Below are 23,349 nucleotides of genomic sequence, written 5' to 3'. Positions count from 1 at the left end.
CAGTGTTAAGAAACGGTAAAGCTAAACACTTTTGTATTAAGTTGTTTAATCTAAGTCTAATTACAATTAGACTTTAATTTTATTTAGTAACCATTTTAATCTTTAATTTATTTTTTTTAATTAGAACTAAATGTTTTTGTATTCCCACGCATTTTATATGCAAGTACTAGCTTTAAGCAAAAAGCTTTATAGAATGACAACTCTTAATTATCATTCCATTTAATTTAACGGCCCTTTTGAAGTTTGTTTACAAGTCTTGTAAACATTTAATCATTTTCCAGCACTACAAACCTGCTGATTAGACATAAACACATAATCACAAAAGACGCGCGACTTTTATAATCCGGATTAATTACCTGTTTTAAAGATGAGCCTTGCAAGCAGTGACAGGGAAAGTGAAACTGGCCAGTTTAGCTTTCCCGCCAGCTGGCAGGATAACGTTAGAATGCAGGTGCAGTTCGCCATGTTTCGATCGAGACACCTGGATGCGGAGATGTACGACGCAAAAATGAATTTCTGGATGGAATTAATTGCAAAATATCTGAAGTTCAGCGGACGACCAATCTTCAGCCTGCGGAATCTGCAGCTGCTGTTCATGAGGGGTGACCAACTGCCCGCCTGCCTGGACACCGTGATATCTGAGATGCAAAAGATGAAGCAGATCCGCTTTCGCAGTGAATTCGAGCACGATCCGGCCAATTCCTGGAGTGGATGGCTCGTCAACAGCCTAGTCACACGTCCCCTTTCATGGGGCTGGTCGAAAATAAAGCACAGCGTGGTGACAGAGGACCTAGAGGCCTCCACTTTAGTTGAATGGATTCACCTAGATGTCTTAAATGTATGTGTTATCATCCGATAAAATAAGAATCCTACATATTTAATTTTCCAGAACACTTGCGATCTCATAATCGAAAAAATCCTGTCGGAAAACACTGGAAAGTTACTGCATTTCAGTGCGTTAAAAAAGCTCTGTAAGGCTCACGGAGTTCGCATTTACTCAGACAAGGATCTATGCGTTTGCCTGTTGGCCCTAAATGTTCGCCAAACCGTCGGCCTAGAATATAAAACAGAAAAAGGGATACGCCAAATTCATTTGATCAAAATACCAAGCAAGTTTTAAAAGTTCTAATGTAGGGTGTATTATTAAACTATAATTTTTGTTGTAGGAAAAGAGGGCGATGATCTTAATATAAGCCAAGAAGACCAGGCCGTCCACAATCTTCAGAACACACAAGCTCAGTTGCTCAAGCAGTTGGAGGAACTAGAGGAGGAGATCAAGGTAAACGATGACAAAGCGCGGCAGTACATGAAAGAGAACAAGCGGCAAATGGCAAAAACCTATCTACGAAAAAGGCATCTCCTGGAAAAGAATCATGGTAAACTTTATTGTAGAAAGCCCTTATCTGACTTTTGTGAATAACGTTTTTTGAATTGTTGTAATTAGAACGTCGCAGTCTTGCCCTACACAACATCGAATCTCTTTTGTCCAGTGTGGATGAGGCTCAAAGCAGTGGCGCTGTTCTGGATGCCTACAAAATTGGATCAAATACTTTGAAGAAGGTTCTCTCGGATTCTGGATTGAAGTACGACAATGTCGACGAAGTATTGGCCGATGTGCGGGATACTCTGGACCAGCATCGGGAAGTTCAGGACGTAATGTCCAATAGCGTTGTGGAGAACGCGAGCATGGAAGAAGATCAACTAGAGCAGGAATTGCGCGAACTGTGTGGAGAATCTGCGCCGGCTACGTTAAGTTCACTTATTAATAACAACAGAAAGGCGGAGGTTGTGATTACGGACGAGGAGATGATTGCTATGCTGCAAGATCTCGAAGTGGAGGATGGTACCATATCGCAATCAAGTGCCAAAACCGTGAAAACTGTGCAGGGACTTAAAAATGCTCTATAAATGTTGTGTTTTTTTAAATGGTATGTGAACTGTTTTATTACTAAATTTAATAAATTAATTGTAAAATGAGTTTTTATTACAAATTAGAAACGTGCGATTTTTTTGTAATTGCTTTATTCTATCATTCTGTACAAAATGCGTCCTTATCATAAAGAATTGCTTAGAGCTATGGCTAGACAAATGTTTCCGTAAGTAGGAATTCAAAAATATACATACATACATGTCTTAGGTAAAGGTACAAATATAAGGATATACACATGTCTGTGTCCGTTAGCATTCCACTTTTCATGGAATCGTGCAGAACAAGTTGAGTGTACACCAATATATCGTAAGGCAATACAGCGAAATGCTTCGCATCGCCGAGGTGCATGTGCATACATACACGTCTATGCTTTGCATTATTTATAGGCGTATAAATATAAGAAATCCGAAGCACTGCAGTATGCTCCTTTGATCTGGGTCGAGCTACGTTGGACTTATTAATCGGTAATCACTAAGGCAAATTTGCGCTCTATATATTGCGTAATGTCAAAAGCAGACGCGCCACTCCTCTCTTCTCTCTCCATTCCCAAGCCCTATATCCGACCACGCTAAATCGTGTCCTTGAGGTTTGTTATGTATGGATTTGGAAAAGTATCAAAATACTTAAAATCGTACAGATGAAACAGATCAGGACCGGCAGGATCACAATGAAGCGCAGTGATCTGGAAGACTCGAATATAGTCATAAAAGAATTCTTACTTTAAGATCATTAACACACCTTCCTTGTCCTAGGGCTGGGTGTCAGAGATTTAGGTCCATGTCCGCCTCCAAATCAATGTGGTTAAGCGAGTTGCCGGCGCTGTTAAAGATCTGATTATCTACGTTGCTGTTCTCCGTGGTGCCAATCACATCACCGCTGCGCTTCGATTTACCTAACAGCCAGCAAGAGAATACTTTGACCAAATTTCGCACATTAATATTATGGTGATGGCGTTGTCGTTGTAAATGAGCAAGGAAATCAACAGGAAAAGAAAACAATAACGAGACACCTAGCTACAAATACAAACCGCTGTCGTGATACATACATTATCCTCTAGAGCTAGCTGAAACTAAAACCTGAGCTGATCCTCCGACTGGAGTATTGGACTGGGATGTTAAGTGTGGTGGAATGTGCAGCAGATAATTTCGTAACAGTAGCAACACTTACCGCCCGTGAAGCACAGACAACCTTCGTCATCGCTTGGCGACTCTCGCCTCGAAGTCTTTAGCTTTAGCTCCTTGTTTAACTCGTTCAGGCATCGCTGATAGTAATCATAGTCCTTGAGATACCAGACAGGAGGCCATCGGTGCTCTCGCAAGTACTCCTGATTATCCTGGTGCAGCGCCTTTAAGCCCTTGAGTGAAAACTTACAAATAAGGTTGTAATTGACGCAAAGATATGACATGCACCACTCGGCCAATTGATGTGCGTTGTGCAGCTGAAAATAATATATGGTACTTTGGGAAATAATTATTCAACTGATCTTTCTATACCTTCACTGGCTCCAGTAACTTTAGACAGTGATCCACCGTTTCATTGGTTTCGTTCTGGGAAATCAGAGTGAGATCTTCAATAACGCGGCATTCAACCAGGTTTAGCAGCCGCGGAAGGCAGAGTCTGTTGGCCAGCTCCAACAGATTGAGGCACTTGACGGCCGAGATTGGCGGAATCTGATCAGTGTACAGGTAGCACAGCAGCTTGTGGAATGTGTAAATTGTAACTCCAGGGAATACGATCTTAGGGTTAGAAAATTATGATTACTATCTTTAGTTTAATGGTATTATGCTCCTTCCTACCACATTGGAATGTGCCTCGCGAAAGTCACCCAACAACATTGCGCGCATGACATCACAACGACCAACTAACACAGCGCGGTGTGCCTGCAATGCAGTAAAGGTATATTTTAAATATTGAGCTTTGTAGTAATTCAACAGACAAACCTTCATTAAACCATCATCCAATTCAAAGGTGACATCACTGAAGCACCCGTCACCAATGCAATGCCGTTCCATGCTTTCTTTGATGCGCTAATGTAAAGGAAATTAAATGTTTAGGTCCATAGGTCTATGTAATGGACACCATAGCATCAATTTGCTTACAAGGCAAATGTGTGGATTTGGCTCATCGCTGGAGTTCTCCATAACGGTTTGAGGCCTGGAAAGTAGCTGAGTTAGTTGCGGCAGTTCTAATAGATCGGCAGCTTCTCTAATTTCCTGTGAGCATAAACAATATATTAGTAGGTCAGGTTCTAATAAACTTAACACTCAATATATTGAAAATCCTACCTCCAGATTATTGCAATCCTTGTCAATGGTACCGGTATAAATAAATCTCAGGCACTGATGCACAGCTTGCGGAGAGATAAGCTTGCTAAGGGTGACAATTGTCTGCAGACCATTTGTACCCCGATGATTTTCCACGTGCACCAGGCGAATGCTCTGCAGAACCGGATGATGTAGTTCCCTGTACAGATCGTTGGACCGCTTAGACTCCATGAGAGGTAACGCCTGATAACTGGAGCGGCGCTTTAAATGTTCCCACATTCTGCTGAATTGTATTCAAAGTCAATGGATTCACTGAGATCAGGAGGCAACACCCACCGTTGTGTGCGTGATTCGTAGCGGATCAGGGACTCCGTGTCGTCGTTAAAGTCCGCAATGGTGGCCTCCCCGAATGTAGAGCTGACCATGCTAGATTCGCTGCTGCTCCGCCCGCCCATATCAGTCAGCTCAGTGCTAAGCAGGCGCTGGAAGATGCTGGACGCGGCGGCTAGCATGAACCTGTGCACGGCGAACTTGGTGCCACCCGCCCCGACCAGGACAAGGTCGGTGTAGGCCTGCGACAGGAACATGTTGTAGATATCCTGCCCATAGTTGCCGACCATGACGGTGACCTCCGGTGGTGGTGGCTTCGGTGGCCGGAACGGCGCTTGTAGCAGGGGCTTCTGTACCTTTTTTAGGTTTGTCATCCAGAAGCGCTGCTGTCGCCGTGCAATCAACGCGGATCGGATGGCATTTTCAAACACCTCATTCACTCCAAAGTAGGTGAACACACTGGTCTCGTAGTAGGCCACCCCCAGCTCTTTGGCGACGGCACGCGCCTCATCCGGCATAACCAGGTCACTCTTCAATGCGGCTCTTTAAAAAAGATTATAGTAATGATTGCTTTTAATTTAGTTAATTTAAATGGCATTTCTCGTATCATATTTTTAAATGAATTTCTTTTAGTAATTAACATTAATTTATATTTTTAGTGTTCGCTAAATATATTCTAAATATAGATTGCTACCCAATGAATAATTAAATTGATTAAAGCTGCACAAAACTGGCTGAAACCTGTTAGCTATGCATACCGAACAAAGGTTCCCTTCTCGCCGAAATACGAGAGATAGTTCTCGTCGCGATACATGTAGCGCAGGTCGTTCTTACAGCCAACTAGAATGACAGGAACATCCGGACAAAAGCGGCGAATTTCCGGGTACCACATCATCTTGCAGTTGCGCAAGGAAATTGGACTGGCAATGGAAAAGCACAGCAGCACCACATCGGATCTGTAAGTCAAGAAAATATTTTTGTTTATTCGTATAGTGAGTGCTGCTATGATTACAAACCTGCCGTATGCGAAACGCCGATCCTTGTCGTGGTCACCAAATGTATCCCATAGGCGAAGTGAGACATTCACTCCATCCACCACCTCCCAGGATCGCTCGAGAACCTTTCATATTTTAAGACTCGATTAAATTCAACAATTAGGACTCTTTAGAGAATGGTAACCCACATCTTTGTATATGCGATACTGGTCGATAGCCCACACAGTCGGCACATGTGTGGAGAGGAGCTGGGATAGTGAGACATGTTTGTTGCAGGCCCTCGCGCAGATCAGTCGGGTCTTGCCCACCGCCGTGTCCCCCACCAGAACGCACTTCACCAACTCTTGATGCGGCTGCTCGTTGTCCATTTTGGGCATGCACAAATAGCAGGACACGCTTTTTAAATCTGAAAAGAATGTTGGATTTTTGTATGATTTAATTGGGATTTGGATATATGTATGCTCTCTTGAGAAAAACAGTCTATTAATAGAAATAAGTAAACTACGTAGAATCGCTGCCCTAATACTTTTCAATTTTGACAAGGTCTATCGCTGATGCTAAATTCTCGACTAACAATCGACATGCTAATTTTTAAGTCACATAAAATATCGTCCGCATTAATGTTTTGTGTGAAGCCAAATTGTTCTATCTCGTGATTAATTTGATTTCAATCTACATTATTAAGTGCTTCCTAAAATAGAAATAATTTGTAATAGTCTACGCACTTAGAAAATTCACGTTCAGTTAACAAAATATGAATAATAATCAATAAACTATTTTGTTTGTCTACTCGCTGCACTCGGTGAATACTCAATTTACTAACGTGAAATCTGATACCTACTATTCATATATTTATGGGAGCTTCGTATAATTTACCGCGAAATCCATTTGATTCCGCAATCGGCGGCTATAAAACGCCAACCAATTCATTGACCCCCGATCCACTTGTCGCGGAGGAAGTTGAAGCCAGTACCTCGGATACGGAGCGATAAGCTCTCTTGGTCTCTAATTGAACCTAATTGGGGTTGCACTAAAAATATCTGCCATCAATCCTCCAGTCGCAATGAGCACGCTTCTTCCTGTGTGGCCCACGCTCCATGGCAATCCATTGTCCGATCTTCTTGACGAGCTGCATTCTATTTTGGGATGCTCTTTAAGCCCAAAACAATAACCATGCAATTGAAGGCAATGTAAGCGGTCAGCCGAAGCGATCGTTATTCTCTACAGAAAACTCTTTTGTTCGATCGAAGACTATCTTACTGTCGATATTATGAATAGTTGACCTCAGGATTGCATAGCCATCGGACGCCCTTTTGCTTGGATTTTTATACCCGTTACTCGTAGAGTAAAAGGGGACACTAGATTCGTTAAAAAGTATGTAACAGGCAGAAGGAAGCGGTTTCGACCATATAAAGTAAATATATTCTTGATAAGGATCAATAGCCGAGTCGATCTGACCATGTCCGTCTGTCCGTCCGTCCGTATGAACGTCGAGATCTCAGGGACCATAAAAACTAGAATGCGCATGTTGGTTGACCCATGTTGCCACGCCCTTTTTAACGCCCACAAACCGCCCAAAACTGCCACGCCAACACTTTTAAAAAATGTTTTGATATATTTTTATTAGCCTTGTAAATTTCTATCGGTTTACCAAAAAAACTTTTTGCCACGCCCACTCTAACGCCCACAAACCGCTTAAAACTGTCGTTGTGTTGAAATTTCTACTTCGCACTTCCACTAGCTGAGTAACGGGTATCAGATAGTCGGGAAATTATATTGAATATTATTGAATTATACAGACATGGCTTCTTGAAAATGTAGCTGCATAATTTATACTTCGGAAAAGAAGAACACTGACTGATGTGCATTTTTGATTATGTTTTTGTAGAAATACTTCTAAAAATATATTATTCGCCTTTGCAGTCTTAAACAAAGTGAAGCAAAGTGTAATAACTAAGTTTTATATAAACTGGTAGTTTTTGAAGATCTCAAGTATATTAAAAATGTAAATATATAAAAAAGGTAAAATATGGACTCACTATAGCATAAAACTTAACCGATTTTTATCTTAGTTTTTAGTTTTTATCGTAGAATATTTCCACAAACCATTTCCTTTTAATAACCATTTTAGCACACGAAAACTAAGTTTATTTAGGGACAGGAGCCAAGTGGATTCTCATGCGAGGTGTGAACCTGTGGGGTAATTAGGCGCTTTGATTCACGAGAACTTGCAAAGCACGCCAGCATATTAGTATTATTAACGAACTTTGGGCTGCTTTGTCATGTCTGGGAAGTCTCCTTTCTTCAATTTTGCAAGCTTATTGATTTTCTCGTGCCATTGCAAAACGGCCACAAATACCGTTAGCAAACACACACACTAACACTCGCACACAGGAGGCACAGGGACTTTTAAGAGGGCATCTTGAAGTTCCCACTCGCCATTCCGGTAAACTTGGCCCATTTTGAGGCCCAGAGAACGAGGAGAAAAATCGTTGAACACTTTAACTTTTTCGCGAAGAAACGCATTTTAGTGGATAAACAATTTGATTAGAACCTAATTCGACTGCTGGTCGAAGGGGAAACACAGAATTCACGAATTCATGAATCTCCGCGGACTTAGCACTGCAGCACTCACCTCTGAAAACGGCTGATCCCACGGTTTGCACGGATTTGCCTCAATGTTCTTACTTTTGCGTATTGCACTTATCAACACGCACACCAAAGCACGGCATTTTACAACAATTTGCATTTATTTCTGCACCCACACACCGATGGCGACGCAGTTTGTGGTTCGCAACACGCGCAATCTTTTCGGCTGGCACAACTTTGGCATCGCTGCGAGATGGTTGCCGATGGCGGCGAATAAAGGTGCTCGCTGGTCAGGCGCACTATCAATAAAATTAAAAATAATAAAATGCAGTTACAGCCCGCAATTCTTCTACGCGCTTTGACGGTTGCCGACTAGTGTTGGACTACGGAGGTGGATGGTCGCGGAGTGTTGCCAGATGGCCGAAGCACGACATTTCACGGAATATTTATTTTAATAATGACTCTTTTCAGGGCTGCCCAATAATTATTATATGGTCGTTAGAAAAATTCCAAGCAGCTTAAATACATTTTCAAATCGCAATCTATTCTATATTAGGCGGGTGTGCCACTTACTAGTATTTAGAAAGACCATTTTGTATAATTTCTAAATTCTGCAATCTGGAACCACTGATAAAATAAACGATCTGGCAACGCATAGAACTAGTTCTGCCTACCCGGTGCGTTGGCAACCCTGCGAACAGATGATTATTTACTCTTTTAGTTGTTGCGAAACTAGTTAGAATTTATTTTTCGGGCCAAAGAGCGATTAAAATTGATTGAACGAGAACACGACCGGCTCGGTTACCTACTCCGCCCACTTTCGAAATTCTTAACGTACGGGCGCTAAGTTAAGCCGGACTTGCGTCCTTAAAAGTATTTCTCAAACTCAATGTATCTTACGTGCAGAAAATCGATTTTTGCCTTAACAGCGGTTTTTGGTCGACGGTTGGCAGCAATAAATCCAATTTCCGCCAACGGACACCACTAAATAGCAATTATTTCGCACAGGTCAAGTGCGTTGAGGGCCAGCATTTCAGTAACACATCGATCTATTGGAACGTTTACTAAACCCAAGATGACAATAGCTGAGAGCTCGCAAAAGTCCGCAACCAGAAAACCAGACAGCATGGAGCCCATATTGAGGTAATTTCGAGTTACACATCTCTAAGGTCGTCTAGAGGCAATGACTCATCTCTTATAGGCTGAACAACATTGAAAAGTCGCTGCAGGACACACGCGACTACCGGGGATTGCAACTCGAAAATGGACTGAAGGTCCTGCTTATCAGCGATCCCAACACAGATGTCTCGGCTGCAGCTCTCTCCGTGCAAGTGGGGTAAATAAGATTAAATGTTCACTCAATGTTCGCCTCTAATAGCTGTGCCCATGGCAGCCACATGTCGGATCCCACGAACCTGCCTGGATTGGCCCACTTTTGCGAACACATGCTGTTCCTGGGCACCGAGAAGTATCCCCATGAGAATGGCTACACCACATACCTTTCGCAGAGCGGCGGAAGCAGCAACGCCGCCACCTATCCCCTGATGACAAAGTACCACTTCCATGTGGCGCCGGACAAGTTAGATGGAGCATTAGATCGCTTCGCGCAGTTTTTCATAGCACCCTTGTTCACGCCCAGCGCAACAGAGCGGGAAATCAATGCGGTATATAATCTCATCAGATAAATTGCTTAGAGAAATAAGAGGTTTTCATTGCAGGTAAACTCTGAGCACGAAAAAAACCTACCTAGCGATCTGTGGCGTATCAAGCAGGTGAACCGTCACCTGGCCAAGCCGGATCATGCCTACAGCAAGTTTGGCAGCGGCAACAAGAACACCCTTTCCGAAATACCCAAGTCCAAGAACATCGATGTGCGGGATGAGTTGCTTAAGTTCCACAAGCAGTGGTACTCCGCCAACATAATGTGCCTGGCTGTCATTGGAAAAGGTTCGTCATTATGGTTTCTGTCGTTAGTGTTAATAACTAATCAATCTCCGACAGAATCTCTGGACGAACTGGAGGATATGGTATTGGAGAAGTTCTCGGAAATCGAGAACAAAAACGTCGAGGTTCCAGATTGGCCACGCCATCCCTATGCCGAGGAGCGCTATGGACAAAAAGTGAAAATAGTGCCTATCAAAGACATCCGATCGCTGACGATAAGTTTTACCACAGACGATTTGACGCAGTTCTACAAGTCAGGCGTAAGTTTTAGGTACCACTGCGATGTGGCTAAGGATCAATCAGAGGATTGGCAAAAAGTTCTTCTATGGTCAGCTTACTTTACCACTTGTTTTATTATAGCCCGATAACTATTTGACGCACCTCATCGGTCACGAGGGCAAGGGCAGCATTTTATCCGAACTGCGACGTCTGGGCTGGTGCAATGAGTAAGTTCATTAAGATTACCGATTTCGTAGATGATAAATCTATTCTAATTGCAGTCTTATGGCCGGGCATCAGAACACACAAAACGGATTTGGATTCTTCGATATTGTCGTCGACTTGACGCAAGAGGGGTTGGAGCACGTGGATGACATTGTCAAGATCGTGTTTCAGTACTTGGAAATGCTGCGAAAAGAGGGTCCCAAGAAGTGGATATTTGACGAGTGCGTGAAACTCAACGAAATGAGATTCCGCTTCAAGGAAAAGGAGCAGCCGGAGAGTTTAGTCACACATGCCGTCTCGTCGATGCAAATATTTCCCCTGGAGGAGGTACTTATTGCTCCATATCTAAGTAACGAATGGCGCCCAGACCTTATTAAAGGCTTATTGGATGAGCTGGTTCCCTCCAAAAGCCGAATAGTAATGGTAAGCCAAAGTTTTGAGCAGGATTGCGACCTAGCGGAGCCCTACTATAAAACCAAGTACGGCGTTAAGCGCGTGGCCAAGGATACAGTGCAAGTACGTCTTCTTGTATTTCATAACTCCTTAAAAAAATAACCTTAAAATATTTGTAGTGTTGGGAGAATTGTGAACTTAACGAGAACCTAAAACTGGCGCTGCCAAACAGCTTCATACCAACAAACTTTGATATTTCCGACGTTCCAGCCGATGCTCCAAAACATCCCACGATTATTATGGATACCCCAATTTTAAGGGTTTGGCATAAGCAGGACAATCAGTTCAATAAACCCAAGGCATGCATGACGTTCGACATGTCCAATCCGATAGCTTATCTAGATCCCCTGAACTGTAATCTGAACCATATGATGGTGATGCTGCTGAAGGATCAGCTCAACGAGTACTTATACGATGCAGAGCTAGCCAGTTTGAAGCTTAGTGTGATGGGAAAGACGTGCGGTATCGATGTGAGAAGGCGTAACTCTTCCTAACTATCCAATTGCTAAATGTTTTTTCCTTCCAGTTTACCATTCGAGGTTTTAGTGACAAACAGGTGGTGCTGTTGGAGAAGCTGTTAGATCACCTTTTTGACTTCAACATCGATGAGAAACGTTTTGACATCCTTAAGGAGGAATACGTACGTTCACTGAAAAACTTTAAGGCTGAGCAACCATATCAGCATTCCATATACTATTTAGCTTTGTTGTTAACTGAAAATGCGTGGGCCAATGTGGAGCTTTTAGACGCTATGGAACGTAAGATATTAGCTGGAACTAATTAAAAAATAAGTTTATTAATAAGCACTCTTTTATAGTTGTCACGTACGATAGAGTGTTGAACTTTGCTAGGGAGTTCTTCCAGCGCCTGCACACAGAGTGCTTTATTTTTGGCAATGTGACCAAGCAGCAGGCCACGGACATCGCGGGGCGAGTTAACACTCGCCTGGAGGCTACCAATGCGTCAAAGCTTCCCATTTTGGCGCGGCAAATGCTAAAAAAGCGAGAGTATAAGCTGCTTGCAGGTATGTCAAAATATTGCTCAATAATTTGTAACCAATTATGAATTATTTTCTATTAAAGGCGACAGCTACTTATTTGAGAAGGAGAACGAGTTCCATAAGAGCTCCTGCACACAGCTCTACTTGCAATGCGGCGCACAAACAGATCACACAAACATAATGGTGAACCTGGTGTCCCAGGTGCTCTCGGAACCTTGCTACGATTGCCTTCGCACAAAGGAACAGCTGGGCTACATCGTGTTCAGCGGAGTGCGTAAGGTAAATGGAGCAAATGGCATACGTATCATTGTGCAGTCAGCAAAGCACCCTTCCTTTGTCGAAGATCGTATTGAAAACTTTCTGCAAACTTATTTGGTAATAACACGATTGTCTATTGTATACATTGTATGAACTAATTTCTGATATCTTCAGCAAGTAATTGAGGATATGCCATTGGATGAGTTTGAACGGCACAAGGAGGCTTTGGCCGTGAAAAAGCTGGAAAAGCCTAAGACCATATTCCAGCAATTCAGCCAGTTCTATGGCGAAATAGCCATGCAGACGTATCACTTTGAAAGAGAGGAAGCTGAGGTAGCAATACTCCGTAAGATAAGCAAGGCCGATTTTGTAGAATACTTTAAGGTGAGAGCATATGGTTCTTTAAAAGATCTTTTTGTCTGAAAACCCCTCTCTATTTCTAGAAATTTATCGCAAAAGATGGTGAAGAGCGACGCGTTTTGTCCGTACACATTGTATCCCAGCAAACCGACGACAATGCCACGACAGAAGCGGAACCCTTGGAGATCACAAACATGGAGCGTCATAAACCAATCAGCGATATTGTAACCTTTAAATCGTGCAAGGAGCTTTACCCCATCGCTCTGCCATTCCTTGACATAAAGGCAAAGGGAGCACGCAGCAAGCTTTAAACTGCAAAAAGGATATTGAGGTTTTTCTTAATAGGACATGGTTTTGGTCTCTCTTTGTTTTAATTGCTCGGATACAAACGTTGTTCTGTCATTTACAAATATAAAAGAATCTGAATCAACAGCGCATTTTGCTTGATGTAAGAGCTACCGAGAAGCACGCTGTTCGGGATAGAGAAGCCCATGTCCAGCTTGTTCAGCACCTGTGAACTCAGATCTTGCGTTCTTCGGTGGGTATGACTTTGATCCAGTATGGAAATTTTGTGCTTCAGCTGAATATCTTCGGTCCACTTAGTATTCTGGAAAATTCCGTCCATTTCTAACAAGATGTTATTGCTTTGACCAGGGTTGGATTTCGGATTAAAGATGCCATATCCTAGTTGCAGGTTCAGCAGTTCGCGATTCATGTGATGGAAAGTGCACTTTAGTTGTAAGGACTTTCCTGCAATGGGATTATCAAGAAAATATATATAATACGCTGAAAATCTATCCCAATTACTGATGTACCTTTAAAGCTGAATATTGGGCTACTGACAGTGGCCAATTTAGGTGCTTTGATAAGTTCTGTGCCGTTCTCCAACTTCCAATAGTATGTGAACAACTTTACATCTTGATCGGCCAGCACAGTATTGTTAAATTTATCGACTTCAGTTTCCCGAGCTCCAAGATTTGCGTTTGACTCCAAGTTTTTCAGAGTGGGAGTCTTCTTGAGTCCGAAGTCTGGAGCAACTTCGTTTTCTTCGGCTTTCAAATTGGTTGCATTGGAAGGCTTCTTGGGAGGGTCTATGGGCTTAAAGATTTGCGGCACAGCGGCTGTGATTGGCCTCATAGTCGGGGGTGGAGTCGGCAGTGATGTGGAAAGGGCAGTATTGAGTTTAAGTCCATTTGCCTTGGCTAAGTGCACCAAAATCAGTTTCATTACTCGAAGCTCTTCGTACAGTTTGTTCTCTAGACTCCGGAAGGCCATGTTCATTTCATCTGCACATAAACCATAAATAATTTCAAGATCAAACTGGTAAGTGACCACTGGTCCCACCTGATCCACACACTCCCTTAAGGGTTTTTGTGGTGACAGCCTCGGCAGATGCCCTTACCTCCCCGGCAGTCACAGTGCAAACAGCTTTTTGCACTTCGCTGGGTAACTTTGGAGCAGTTTCCGTATCCGAGGGATTCCCAGTGACGTTGAACTGACCGCTGCCCGATTCCTCCGCTATCGCCGTCACCGTGGAGGAGAGAACAAGGCACAGCATCCACGTAGCTGTCATCTTATCCATCCACCAAGATACCTCTTTTGTTGGAACACCCAAACAGAACTGTCGACGGCTATTCGTATTTTGAGAAATTGGCAAAGACTGAGTATTTGGGAAGCACCACCTTGAGCCACTCGTTCACGTGGATTTATTGCTCGGCGTGTCTCTTGACTTTTGGTGCGTGGAACTACTTTTAGAATAGGACCATCCTACCGAACTCTAAAAATAGTGGACACTTTTGATGGCTTCTCTAGTTTGAACTATGAATGAATGAAACACATTCGCACGATGTTTGTGTTCTCGTGGAAATACCTATTTATTCGCTGCGTTTCAGAAGAAATATATATTTTTTCAATTTCTGAGTTTTGGCAGAGCTTGCGGTAAGAAATTGCACTTCCCTTATTTCTCACGTTTTTGTAGTGGAATTTTTAAAAGATATAAATTATATATATATTGCCTAAGTTTTTGGAATTTTATATTTATCGCAAGAATTCGACAGATTGAAGTTTTGGTTGATATAAATTAGCAATCCTACTGTCTATGTTGTTAGTGTCCTTCCAAAAAGTTATCCCATGGAGAAAAAGGACAATCGGAAGGCCATTTCGACTATATTCTGGGGAACATCGGATCGGTGACACACGTAGACTTCCTTGGCTGGCGACTGAAAGAGACGACCAACCACAACGAAGCGACTGCTTGTCGGGGACTGCGATTGCCCGTCGGTCTTGGATTGCGGACTGACCTCGAGGGTCATGCCGTGCTCCTTGACCAGCGACACTGTGTGGTTACTGTGCCCGTTTAAGTTTGGCTGTGCTCTCGAGGATTCCGATAGCTGCCTGCGATAGTGCTTGGATTTCTCCAGCACGGCGTGGATTATGTGACACGCCTGACGAATCTCGGAGAGGTAGTTGGAGTTCTCAGAGCTGTCGCTAAATGGTGCAAACAAGGACCCATTAGCTATGTCGATGTAGACGTAGTGCAGCACGGAATTCTTCCAGCCAGCGGATATCTTGACCGGCACCACGTTGTTGATCTCCTTCCACATGGACTCCGTCATCTGGGTCTGATTGTGGCTCTCGGCCCCGAGATTTAGTCCATAATGGAGTGGATGCTGTACGGCGAAGTTCTCCCAATCGGAACCGCTGTCCGAATCATCGGCAGCACCATGGATGGGGGTTAATCGCCTGCGGCAGGACTCGTCCTCACTGGGAGTCAGACTGTGTATGGAAGACCCACCCAAGGACGAGCACAGTTGGGCCTCCTCTTCCACCGATGGACTCAGTACGGTAAGCTTCTGCTTGAGGAAGGACTCCAGTCGGTTGTTCGGCTCCTTCTCCTGATCCCTGGTCTCACTGGCAGAGGCGTCCAGCACCTCGGGTCTCTTATTGGAAACGGACCAGAACATGGCCAGGGACTCTATGCCGCATTGCACAAGGTGGTCCAGCGTCTCCTGAATCTCCTCGATGTAAAAGAGCGATGGACCCACCACCGCATCAGGAGCCATGTCCGGAGCATCGAAGATCTTTAAGATCACAGCCAGACTCAAGTGGTTCTTGGTGCAGATTGTAAGGAAATATCGCCCTGTGGCACTGGGCAACACTATCTCCTCCCACACGTACATCTCGCGAACTTTAATTCCCGGAGCAGCCCCGAGCAACTCGAAGATCCCTCGGCAGCGCAGGAATCCTTCTACACTCACCCTCACTTCCGGTGGCAGCAGGCTGGCCACCAGGAATCCATCGTAGTACAGCGCACTTCCGTAGATGAAGAACTCGCGGTGAGTGGTGAGTGGCTCATCGTTCCAATTGCGATAATCCATGGCCTCCATTTCACTCAGAGCATCAAAGATGCGCAGCTGCGCTTCCTTGGGCAGTGGTAGGCTGCGGGACTGGCCCAGGAGCTCTTCGAAACGAATATGACCTTGACATCCGGCTACGAGCCGGATCCTTTGGATTTCACAAAAGTGTCGCAGGAAAAGCCTCAGTTTCGAACTAATGCCCGGCTCTCCCTCCTGATTAAAGCTCTCCAGGACCAAGCCCGGCAGAGAGAAGCGTATGTATCCTATCAGCTCATCCGATCGCAGGCTGCACTCCGCTGCACTGCAGAGTCCTCCGGCGTAGGCGAAGAGGACTAGGAACCCATTCAGGCGTCGGTAGTTGACGTGGTATTGCACCTGATCCACCAGGAGCCGCGAACTCAACGGTTGGGTATGCAGTTCACTGAGAACGGCGTGCAGGGTGAGGAAACTCCCACGGGCCTTAAATAGAAAGTTGTCGGGGTTTTCCGGAAAGTAGTACAAGGAATCCTGTTGCTGCTCATGCTGATAGCACTCCGGTGGAAGTAGCAGCATAGCAAAGGGCATTTTTATGTCCACGGAACTTCCGGAACTGCCGAAGTTCCCCTCCGTTATCAACATCTGCTCAAACTTCTCCGTGAACATGGTAAAGTTCTCCACTTTGCACACCTGCTCCTCTTGAGTATTTGGATTGTACCCCGGATCGGTGGGAGAAACTGCACTGGCCGCACCGCAGGATTGAAAGCCTAGGCACACCTGGGTGGGCTCCACGAACTGCTGGAGCAGCTCATCCACATTGCTGGCATACAACTCTATGCCATTCAGGGATCTAAACCAATCTCCCCGTTTTATGCCGTGCGGCAGCGCACTCAGATCGTGAACGAAACCATCGACCATCAGGCATTCTGGTTGATCCGGAAAGGGCAGCACCCGGAAACCCAGTATGGACTCCACCGCAGTGGATCGTCGCCCGAAACGGAAGCGATCGGCGGCTGTGATAACCAGATCCAGTTTCTTGGGATCGGGGGCAGCCGTCTTGAACTGTGAGAATCGGAACTCTTGCGGCTCCGTCTGGGTATCCAACTGGCTGTGACCGTGGGACTGGTTTTGGTTGTGACTCTGATTATTGCTGTGCGGCTGGCGACGCGACGACTTCTTTCCCAGGCGCAGCGATCGGCGCATGAACTCCACTCGCCGCTCCGCCGAGACGCCATTCTTCTCATTTCTCACATACTCCATGTAGAAGAGACTCCCGTCAGTGGTCACGTACTCCTCCCAGTTGGCCAGGTCGCTGCCATCGCTGTACGAGTTGCTCAGCGAGGAGTTCGAACTGGAGAAGGCCTCCGAGGCCAGGCTGCCCGGCGACTTGCGCATAGTTCAGCGGGAATAGATATCTGGATATATAGTGGCCTAGTATACCAGGTACAAACTCAACTTTCTTCCGCCGATCGATACCGCCTTAGCTCAGCTCTGAGTGTCGACTGAGAGCCGAGGTCCGATTTCAGCACTCAAAACCAGTTTCTGATTGAGCTCTGGGTCCGTCCAGCCCCTACCCCTGCACTCAAATTCCAGCGGGAAACGATCCACTCTCTTTTTCATCTGGTTCTCTATTAGCCAGGGAAAACTTAAAACCTACCATGGGTTTGCCTATCGGTTAGGAAAAGTATAGCTGCAATACAAGTATAGCAACACAAGAACTATATTATTTTCTTTTTATGCAAACAGCATATTAAAACAAGTGAGAACGCTATAGTCGAGTCCCCGACTATCTGATACCCGTTACTCAGCTAGTGGAAGTGCGCAGGAGAGTCTTCAACACTGACAGTTTTTGGCGATTTGTGGGCGTTAGAGTGGGCGTGGCAAAAAGTTTTTTGGCAAATCGATAGAAATTTACAAGTCTAATACAAAAATGAAAAAATATCAAAACATTTTTCAAAAGTGTGGGCGTGGCAGCTTTGGGCAGTTTGTGGGCTTTAGTGTGGGCGTGGCAAAAAGTTTTTTGGCAAATCGATAGAAATTTACAAGACTAAAATAAGAAAAAAAACAAGAAAAAATATTAAAACATTTTTCAAAAGTGTGGGCGTGGCAGTTTTATGCGGTTTGTGGGCGTTAGAGTGGGCGTGGCAAAAAGTTTTTTTGCAAATCGATAGAAATTTACAAGACTAATACAAAAATTAAAAAATATTTAAACATTTTTAAAAGTGTGGGCGTAGCAGTTTTATGCGGTTTGTGGGCGTTAGAGTGGGCGTGGCAACATGAACAACAAACTTGCGCAGCGTCTATGTCTCTGGAGTCTGTATGTTTAATCTCATTTTTCTAGCTTTTGTAGTTCCTGAGATCTCGACGTTCATACGGACAGACGGACGGACAGTCGGACATGGCCAGATCGACTCGGCTACTGATCCTGATCAAGAATATATATACTTTATATGGTCGGAAACGCTTCCTTCTGCCTGTTACATACTTTTCAACGAATCTAATATACCTTTTTACTCTACGAGTAACGGGTATAATAAGACTACAATCCAGGTTGCTTCTAACTTTGACCTATTGAACTATATTTTCTTCTGTCTTGATTTGTGTTTCATTTCTCTATTCTATTGAATTATAATAATAATCATGGAAACTCCTTATAAGAATAGAGCTCCGTCTGCGAAATGCTGACTATGTAAAACTCGCATTAAATATTAAGCGGACCTTAAGGCGAAATGGACGTGCTATTATAAGGATTGCGTTATCAACGGAAGACAAGTAACATGTTGTTTCCTAAATGAAAGTCCGATGATCATTTGTTATACTCGTAGAAGGCTACCGCAGAAGCCCTATCTCTTAATAAATACTTTTACGACCAATAACCTACATATACCATGGTATGATATGAAGGGAATTGATATAATTAATTGGGCATTTGTACCGCCTGTGTTTTAGTGGTTAGCTTTTCCTATCGCCGATGAGGTGGGAATCTAAGATTTGCCAAGTGATTTGACTTATCGGTCCTGACTGGACACCGTAAATCAAGGCTTTTCTGGCTGCAAATGCCAAGCACTTGAGTAGTACAACAATGTTTGTTTTACTAAATGTATATGCTGGCCAAAAACGAGCCGTCACTATATCTGTTGATCCAGAGCTCCGATCCCAGTGAAGTACGGGCCGTAATAATGGTAATAGCCGTATCCCGACGACCAGATAATTATCCGATAAGGAACTTGGCGTGGGCGTGAGGCGGGACGCTCACTGCCACCGAAAAAGCGATACGCTGGTAGTCCCGGGCCATCCATGGGAAGATACTGCCAAAATTGATAAGCCATATCATGGCAGAATTAGCTGCACATATGTACCGCTGCTACCAATTATTTTGGCTGACCAATAGAGCAGGCTAGTCGTCCAGCCAGTCCATTGCGGGAATCCGAGGCGAGTGTTTCGCTCAACCACAAATATAGTAATTCGCGGGAAAAGGCGGCCGCGGTTAACTATCACAAAATGTGGCTTCGATTTCGGAATAACCAGTGAAACTGAATGAGTGGCTAAAAATTGTATAGAACGCGATTATCCGTGCGATTGTGAAATCAAACAGCTGTCAAATCTTATTTATAATCCCCCTTTACAAGCAATATAAGTGCGCAATTTGGTGAATATGTCTCCAAAAAGTATTTTGGATGTGATCGTATTATTATGCCTGCTCCTCGGAAACCTAAAGGATATATCTTCCGAGTTTTCGATCCAGGACGGGTTGATAATAGAACCAGACTCAGCCACAACATCAAGTAAAGAGGCCGAAGAGTTCAGCAAGGAGAGAACTGACCTCAAGTCTCTCATGTTGAAATACGAATCGGATGACGGAAACAGTTGTCTCTTGGACATGATCAAGGACGAGGTGATATGGTGGCTTTTTCCCAACGGAACCCTCAAGGAGAACAACAACAAACAATACGGTAAGTATTCTATTGTACCCATATGTCCAATAAAAAATCCCTGCTTAAGTTTGAGTTTGATTGAGCATTGTTAACAGCACTTAACGTGATATATATTTTCACGCTTCCGGCAACGCGGATCGACTGATGATAAAAGCTTTTTGGTTCCTAATCTTTAAGAGCTTGGTATAACTGTTAGTTTGGGTGGATTTGGCGAAGCTATTCGCTACTATCGGGATCCAAGCGATAAGAGATTTTATCTCTTTGATTGTTTACACCCGCCACTTGTAGAATTTAGCCTGTAAGCCAATAGGACTCCGATAATGAATAAATACTTAAATTCTTCAAGCCACCTGAGAATATGGTAGATTAATTTATTATTTATAGATCCTACGCAACAATAATACAACGGGTTTTTCGATCGTACTTATAATTACTTATTTAAAGGGCACAAAATGCATTTGGATCTATCCCACGGCAACATAAATGAGGACTCTGACTTGTTGCGTGAGGCGAAACTAGGGAGGAAGTTCATCATTTGGAGGACAGAAGTCTTTTCGGCCGCCTTTAATACGTTGACTGCAGCTCCGTTCAGGACCCTCTACTCCATGAAGGATTCCCTAAAGCTTTTATCGCTGCGAGGGAACAATTTCGCTGAACTGATTCCAGATGCCGAAGGTAAGGTTGGTCGAGATGGATATACCATTTAGTCAGTTCTGAGATCCGGAATCGCAATGGCACCCGATTTCTGATGTCCAGTTTCCATTCGCCATTTCAGCCTTTGCTCGATTTGTAAACGAGTCCCGCTTGGAGGCTAGTAACAATGTACCACACCATTGCGAACTACTACTACAACACAATACCACCGATCTATATGATCGGGAGTGCTATCTTTACTTTAACAACAACACGAACACGGCACACTCAATCTCTACCAGTACAAACTATACGAACTATATTAAGGTCTTGAAAGATCGGTTCGATCAGCACGAAAGTTCATGTAAGATCTCATCTCAAACACAATTTCACAGCAAAGACTTTTTCCTCCAAAATTCTCATGTCACAACTAATCGCACCTTGGTATCTGTCATTAAACTGGTTCCTGGTTTTATATTTAGCAACATGTTTTCACATTACCTTTATTTGAAGACACTAGATAGAAAATGCGTGTTTAGTTCTCTAACACGTACATTCTATATCTACTCCCTAGCTCAATCTATAGCCTGGGCCACTTTCCCTAAGATGCCCCGACTTGTGGAGCTGGACATCAGCAACTGCAGCATCGAGTACGTGAGCAAGGAGGCGTTCCAGAACGTCAGCAATCTGCGCCGGATCTTCATGTCGGACAACAAGATTATGACGTTAAGCCACGACACTTTCTACTACGTCCAGGGAGTGCAGTATCTGGACCTGTCATTCACCAACTTCCTGACCTACAGCTACCAACTGCAGTTGCCCACTCTGGAAATGGCCTTAAGCCTGATATACGGCCTAAAGATCCAGCAGAATGTGTTCAAATATTTGCCGGAACTGATTTATCTAGACCTCTCCCACTCGAAGATGACCAGGAATAGTGCGGTGGCTTTTGCTCATCTGGGGGATAAGTTGAAGTTCCTCAGTCTGTGCTACACCGCCATTCCCATGGTGAGCAGTACCATCTTCAAGAATACGGTTCTGGAGGGTCTCGACTTGTCCGGGAATCCCTACCTATCCTACAACATCATCGACGATGCCTTCAATGGCATTGCTAGCACACTAAAGTATTTGTACTTCGAGCGATCAAATATTAAGGATTTGGAGTGGTCCAAGTCGTTGAAGAAGCTACAGGTGTTGGGTCTCGCGGGCAACAACATAAACGCTCTCACTCCGGCCATGTTTCAGTCTCTGGAGTCCTTGGAGATACTCGACTTGAGCTCAAACCATGTGGGCAACTGGTACCGCAGTGCCTTCCACAACAACTCCGCCCTGAGGGTTTTGAACCTGAGGAGCAACACAATCAATATGCTGTCCAACGAGATGCTGAAGGACTTTGAGCGATTGGATTACCTTAGCCTGGGGGACAACGACTTCATTTGTGACTGCCATTTGAGAGCTGTGGTAGAGGTGGCGGCTAGCAATAATAAAGACGCAGATTGCTCCTATAAGCTACTAAACTATAGTCAGAATGCTGTAGGTGAGGAGGTAATATCTCTGGCGGAATCGCTGATAATAGATCGCAAGCTTTGGCAGAGTCGCTATATTCCCTGGCTGCAGAGGAGTTACTCCAACATTAGGGATTTCAATCGAGCGAATCATATAATCAGGCTGCGCTTCTCCTCCGAGGATTACACGGTGGCCAAGTGCTCCGTGGCCCAGCCCTATCACTTAGAGAACCCTGACGGAGATCTTACCCTGAAATTTCAGTTGCTAGACTACGAGGCCAGTCAGTACTACTGCTTCAACAACACCGATCAGCTCCAGGTGGATGAGCTCAACTGCCAGATCAGGTCGATGAGTGACCTCACCGAGGAGTTGCACCGCGTTACAAACACAGTGATCGCGGTCGTGGGCAGTATAGTTGGCGCTTGCGTCCTGGGATTTATAATTTATCTGAAGCGATGGCACATCCACTACTATTACTCTTCCCTCAAGTCCGCTGCCCTGTTGTCCAGCGCCTCAAAGGAGTCGGTGGATAACTTCACACACATATCCCAGAGAGATCCCAGTGCCGTCTACGATATCTTCATCAGTTACTGCCAAAATGATCGTTCCTGGGTGCTCAATGAACTGCTGCCGAACGTGGAGGAAACAGGGGATGTGTCCATTTGTCTGCATGAAAGAGATTTTGAGGTACAGCTTGTACTTACTTATAACATTAACTTACTAACGATGTAAAAACCTTTCTAATTCATTGTGCTCACATTCAGATCGGAGTAACCATCCTGGATAACATCGTCTCCTGCATGGACCGCTCTTATTCCCTAATGCTGATCATATCCTCCAAGTTCTTGTTAAGTCATTGGTGTCAATTTGAAATGTATTTGGCGCAGCATCGGTAGGAAAACTTTACCAATAATATAATTTCACCATACATGTGTACATATATTGCAGCATCTTCGAGGTCAGCAAGGAGCACTTGATCCTGGTTTTCCTAGAGGATATTCCACGAAGAAAGCGACCCAAGACTTTGCAATACCTAATGGATGTGAAAACGTATATAAAGTGGCCGACGGCTAAGGAGGAGCGGAAGCTGTTTTGGAAACGTTTGAGGAGGTCCCTGGACGTCATAGGGATCAGTTCCAGAGAGATAAATGTTTAAAAAACAATTTTTTAATGTTATCCCGAGAGTTCTAGTCAGTTGTGCAAGTACCTGATATAGTATTTAAAAAACTGCATTACACTTTGATGAAAAAGACAGTTTCCCTGCAGTAAATAATATTAGGCATAGTGTATACATGTTATAATAATAAAGGGGTATACAAATATTTGTAGAAACTTAAAAGGTTGATGTTTTTGAAATATCTCGACAATGGCAGTAT

At 44.1% G+C, this 23,349-nt stretch overlaps 6 protein-coding genes across 10 annotated transcripts; 3 read left to right on the top strand and 3 right to left on the bottom strand.

The window, feature by feature from the left end:
• The first annotated feature begins 274 nt into the window (after positions 1–274).
• Positions 275–1,932, top strand: LOC122615541 (charged multivesicular body protein 7). Its single transcript, XM_043790497.1, has 4 exons — positions 275–838; positions 890–1,109; positions 1,167–1,376; positions 1,445–1,932. The coding sequence occupies exons 1-4, from the start codon at positions 368–370 to the stop codon at positions 1,906–1,908; spliced, it is 1,365 nt and encodes a 454-aa protein (XP_043646432.1). The 5' UTR covers positions 275–367; the 3' UTR covers positions 1,909–1,932.
• Positions 1,933–2,014: 82 nt separating this feature from the next.
• LOC122615540 (rho-related BTB domain-containing protein 1) lies at positions 2,015–8,501 on the bottom strand. Of its 4 annotated transcripts, none has more exons than XM_043790493.1 (13): positions 8,155–8,501; positions 5,708–5,925; positions 5,541–5,644; positions 5,283–5,480; positions 4,531–5,067; positions 4,216–4,477; positions 4,030–4,143; positions 3,871–3,957; positions 3,727–3,810; positions 3,424–3,666; positions 3,098–3,368; positions 2,669–2,843; positions 2,015–2,612 (listed from the first exon to the last, which is right to left on the bottom strand). In XM_043790493.1, the coding sequence occupies exons 2-12, from the start codon at positions 5,894–5,896 to the stop codon at positions 2,692–2,694; spliced, it is 2,241 nt and encodes a 746-aa protein (XP_043646428.1). In that variant the 5' UTR covers positions 5,897–5,925; positions 8,155–8,501; the 3' UTR covers positions 2,015–2,612; positions 2,669–2,691. The 4 variants fall into 4 exon arrangements, with proteins under 4 accessions (XP_043646428.1, XP_043646430.1, XP_043646431.1 ...); XM_043790495.1 differs by having other exon boundaries at positions 2,669–2,822; XM_043790496.1 differs by having other exon boundaries at positions 2,669–2,822; positions 4,216–4,474.
• Positions 8,502–8,813: 312 nt separating this feature from the next.
• LOC122615828 (insulin-degrading enzyme) lies at positions 8,814–12,999 on the top strand. Of its 2 annotated transcripts, XM_043790970.1 has the most exons (14): positions 8,814–9,053; positions 9,117–9,251; positions 9,310–9,444; positions 9,502–9,772; positions 9,827–10,055; positions 10,110–10,312; positions 10,413–10,498; positions 10,553–11,012; positions 11,069–11,419; positions 11,476–11,707; positions 11,767–11,973; positions 12,032–12,324; positions 12,382–12,591; positions 12,651–12,999. In XM_043790970.1, the coding sequence occupies exons 1-14, from the start codon at positions 8,998–9,000 to the stop codon at positions 12,876–12,878; spliced, it is 3,096 nt and encodes a 1,031-aa protein (XP_043646905.1). In that variant the 5' UTR covers positions 8,814–8,997; the 3' UTR covers positions 12,879–12,999. The 2 variants fall into 2 exon arrangements, with proteins under 2 accessions (XP_043646905.1, XP_043646906.1); XM_043790971.1 differs by having other exon boundaries at positions 8,814–9,251.
• On the bottom strand, positions 12,971–14,149 carry LOC122615830. The gene is made up of 3 exons (XM_043790973.1): positions 13,912–14,149; positions 13,383–13,853; positions 12,971–13,317 (listed from the first exon to the last, which is right to left on the bottom strand). Exons 1-3 carry the CDS (start codon positions 14,147–14,149, stop codon positions 12,971–12,973), a joined length of 1,056 nt encoding a protein of 351 aa, XP_043646908.1.
• A 541-nt stretch (positions 14,150–14,690) lies between these two features.
• Positions 14,691–17,347, bottom strand: LOC122617615 (protein inturned). The gene has a single exon (XM_043793541.1). It carries the CDS (start codon positions 17,292–17,294, stop codon positions 14,691–14,693), a length of 2,604 nt encoding a protein of 867 aa, XP_043649476.1. The 5' UTR covers positions 17,295–17,347.
• A 1,978-nt stretch (positions 17,348–19,325) lies between these two features.
• Positions 19,326–23,276, top strand: LOC122616283 (toll-like receptor 6). Its single transcript, XM_043791688.1, has 6 exons — positions 19,326–19,852; positions 20,279–20,509; positions 20,610–20,831; positions 21,042–22,660; positions 22,738–22,865; positions 22,922–23,276. The coding sequence occupies exons 1-6, from the start codon at positions 19,555–19,557 to the stop codon at positions 23,127–23,129; spliced, it is 2,706 nt and encodes a 901-aa protein (XP_043647623.1). The 5' UTR covers positions 19,326–19,554; the 3' UTR covers positions 23,130–23,276.
• Positions 23,277–23,349: the final 73 nt, after the last annotated feature.

The sequence above is a fragment of the Drosophila teissieri genome, chromosome 3L, assembly GCF_016746235.2.
Source record: "Drosophila teissieri strain GT53w chromosome 3L, Prin_Dtei_1.1, whole genome shotgun sequence".
Classification (NCBI taxonomy): Eukaryota; Metazoa; Arthropoda; class Insecta; order Diptera; family Drosophilidae; genus Drosophila; species Drosophila teissieri.
This window is presented reverse-complemented; position numbering and strand designations above follow the sequence as displayed.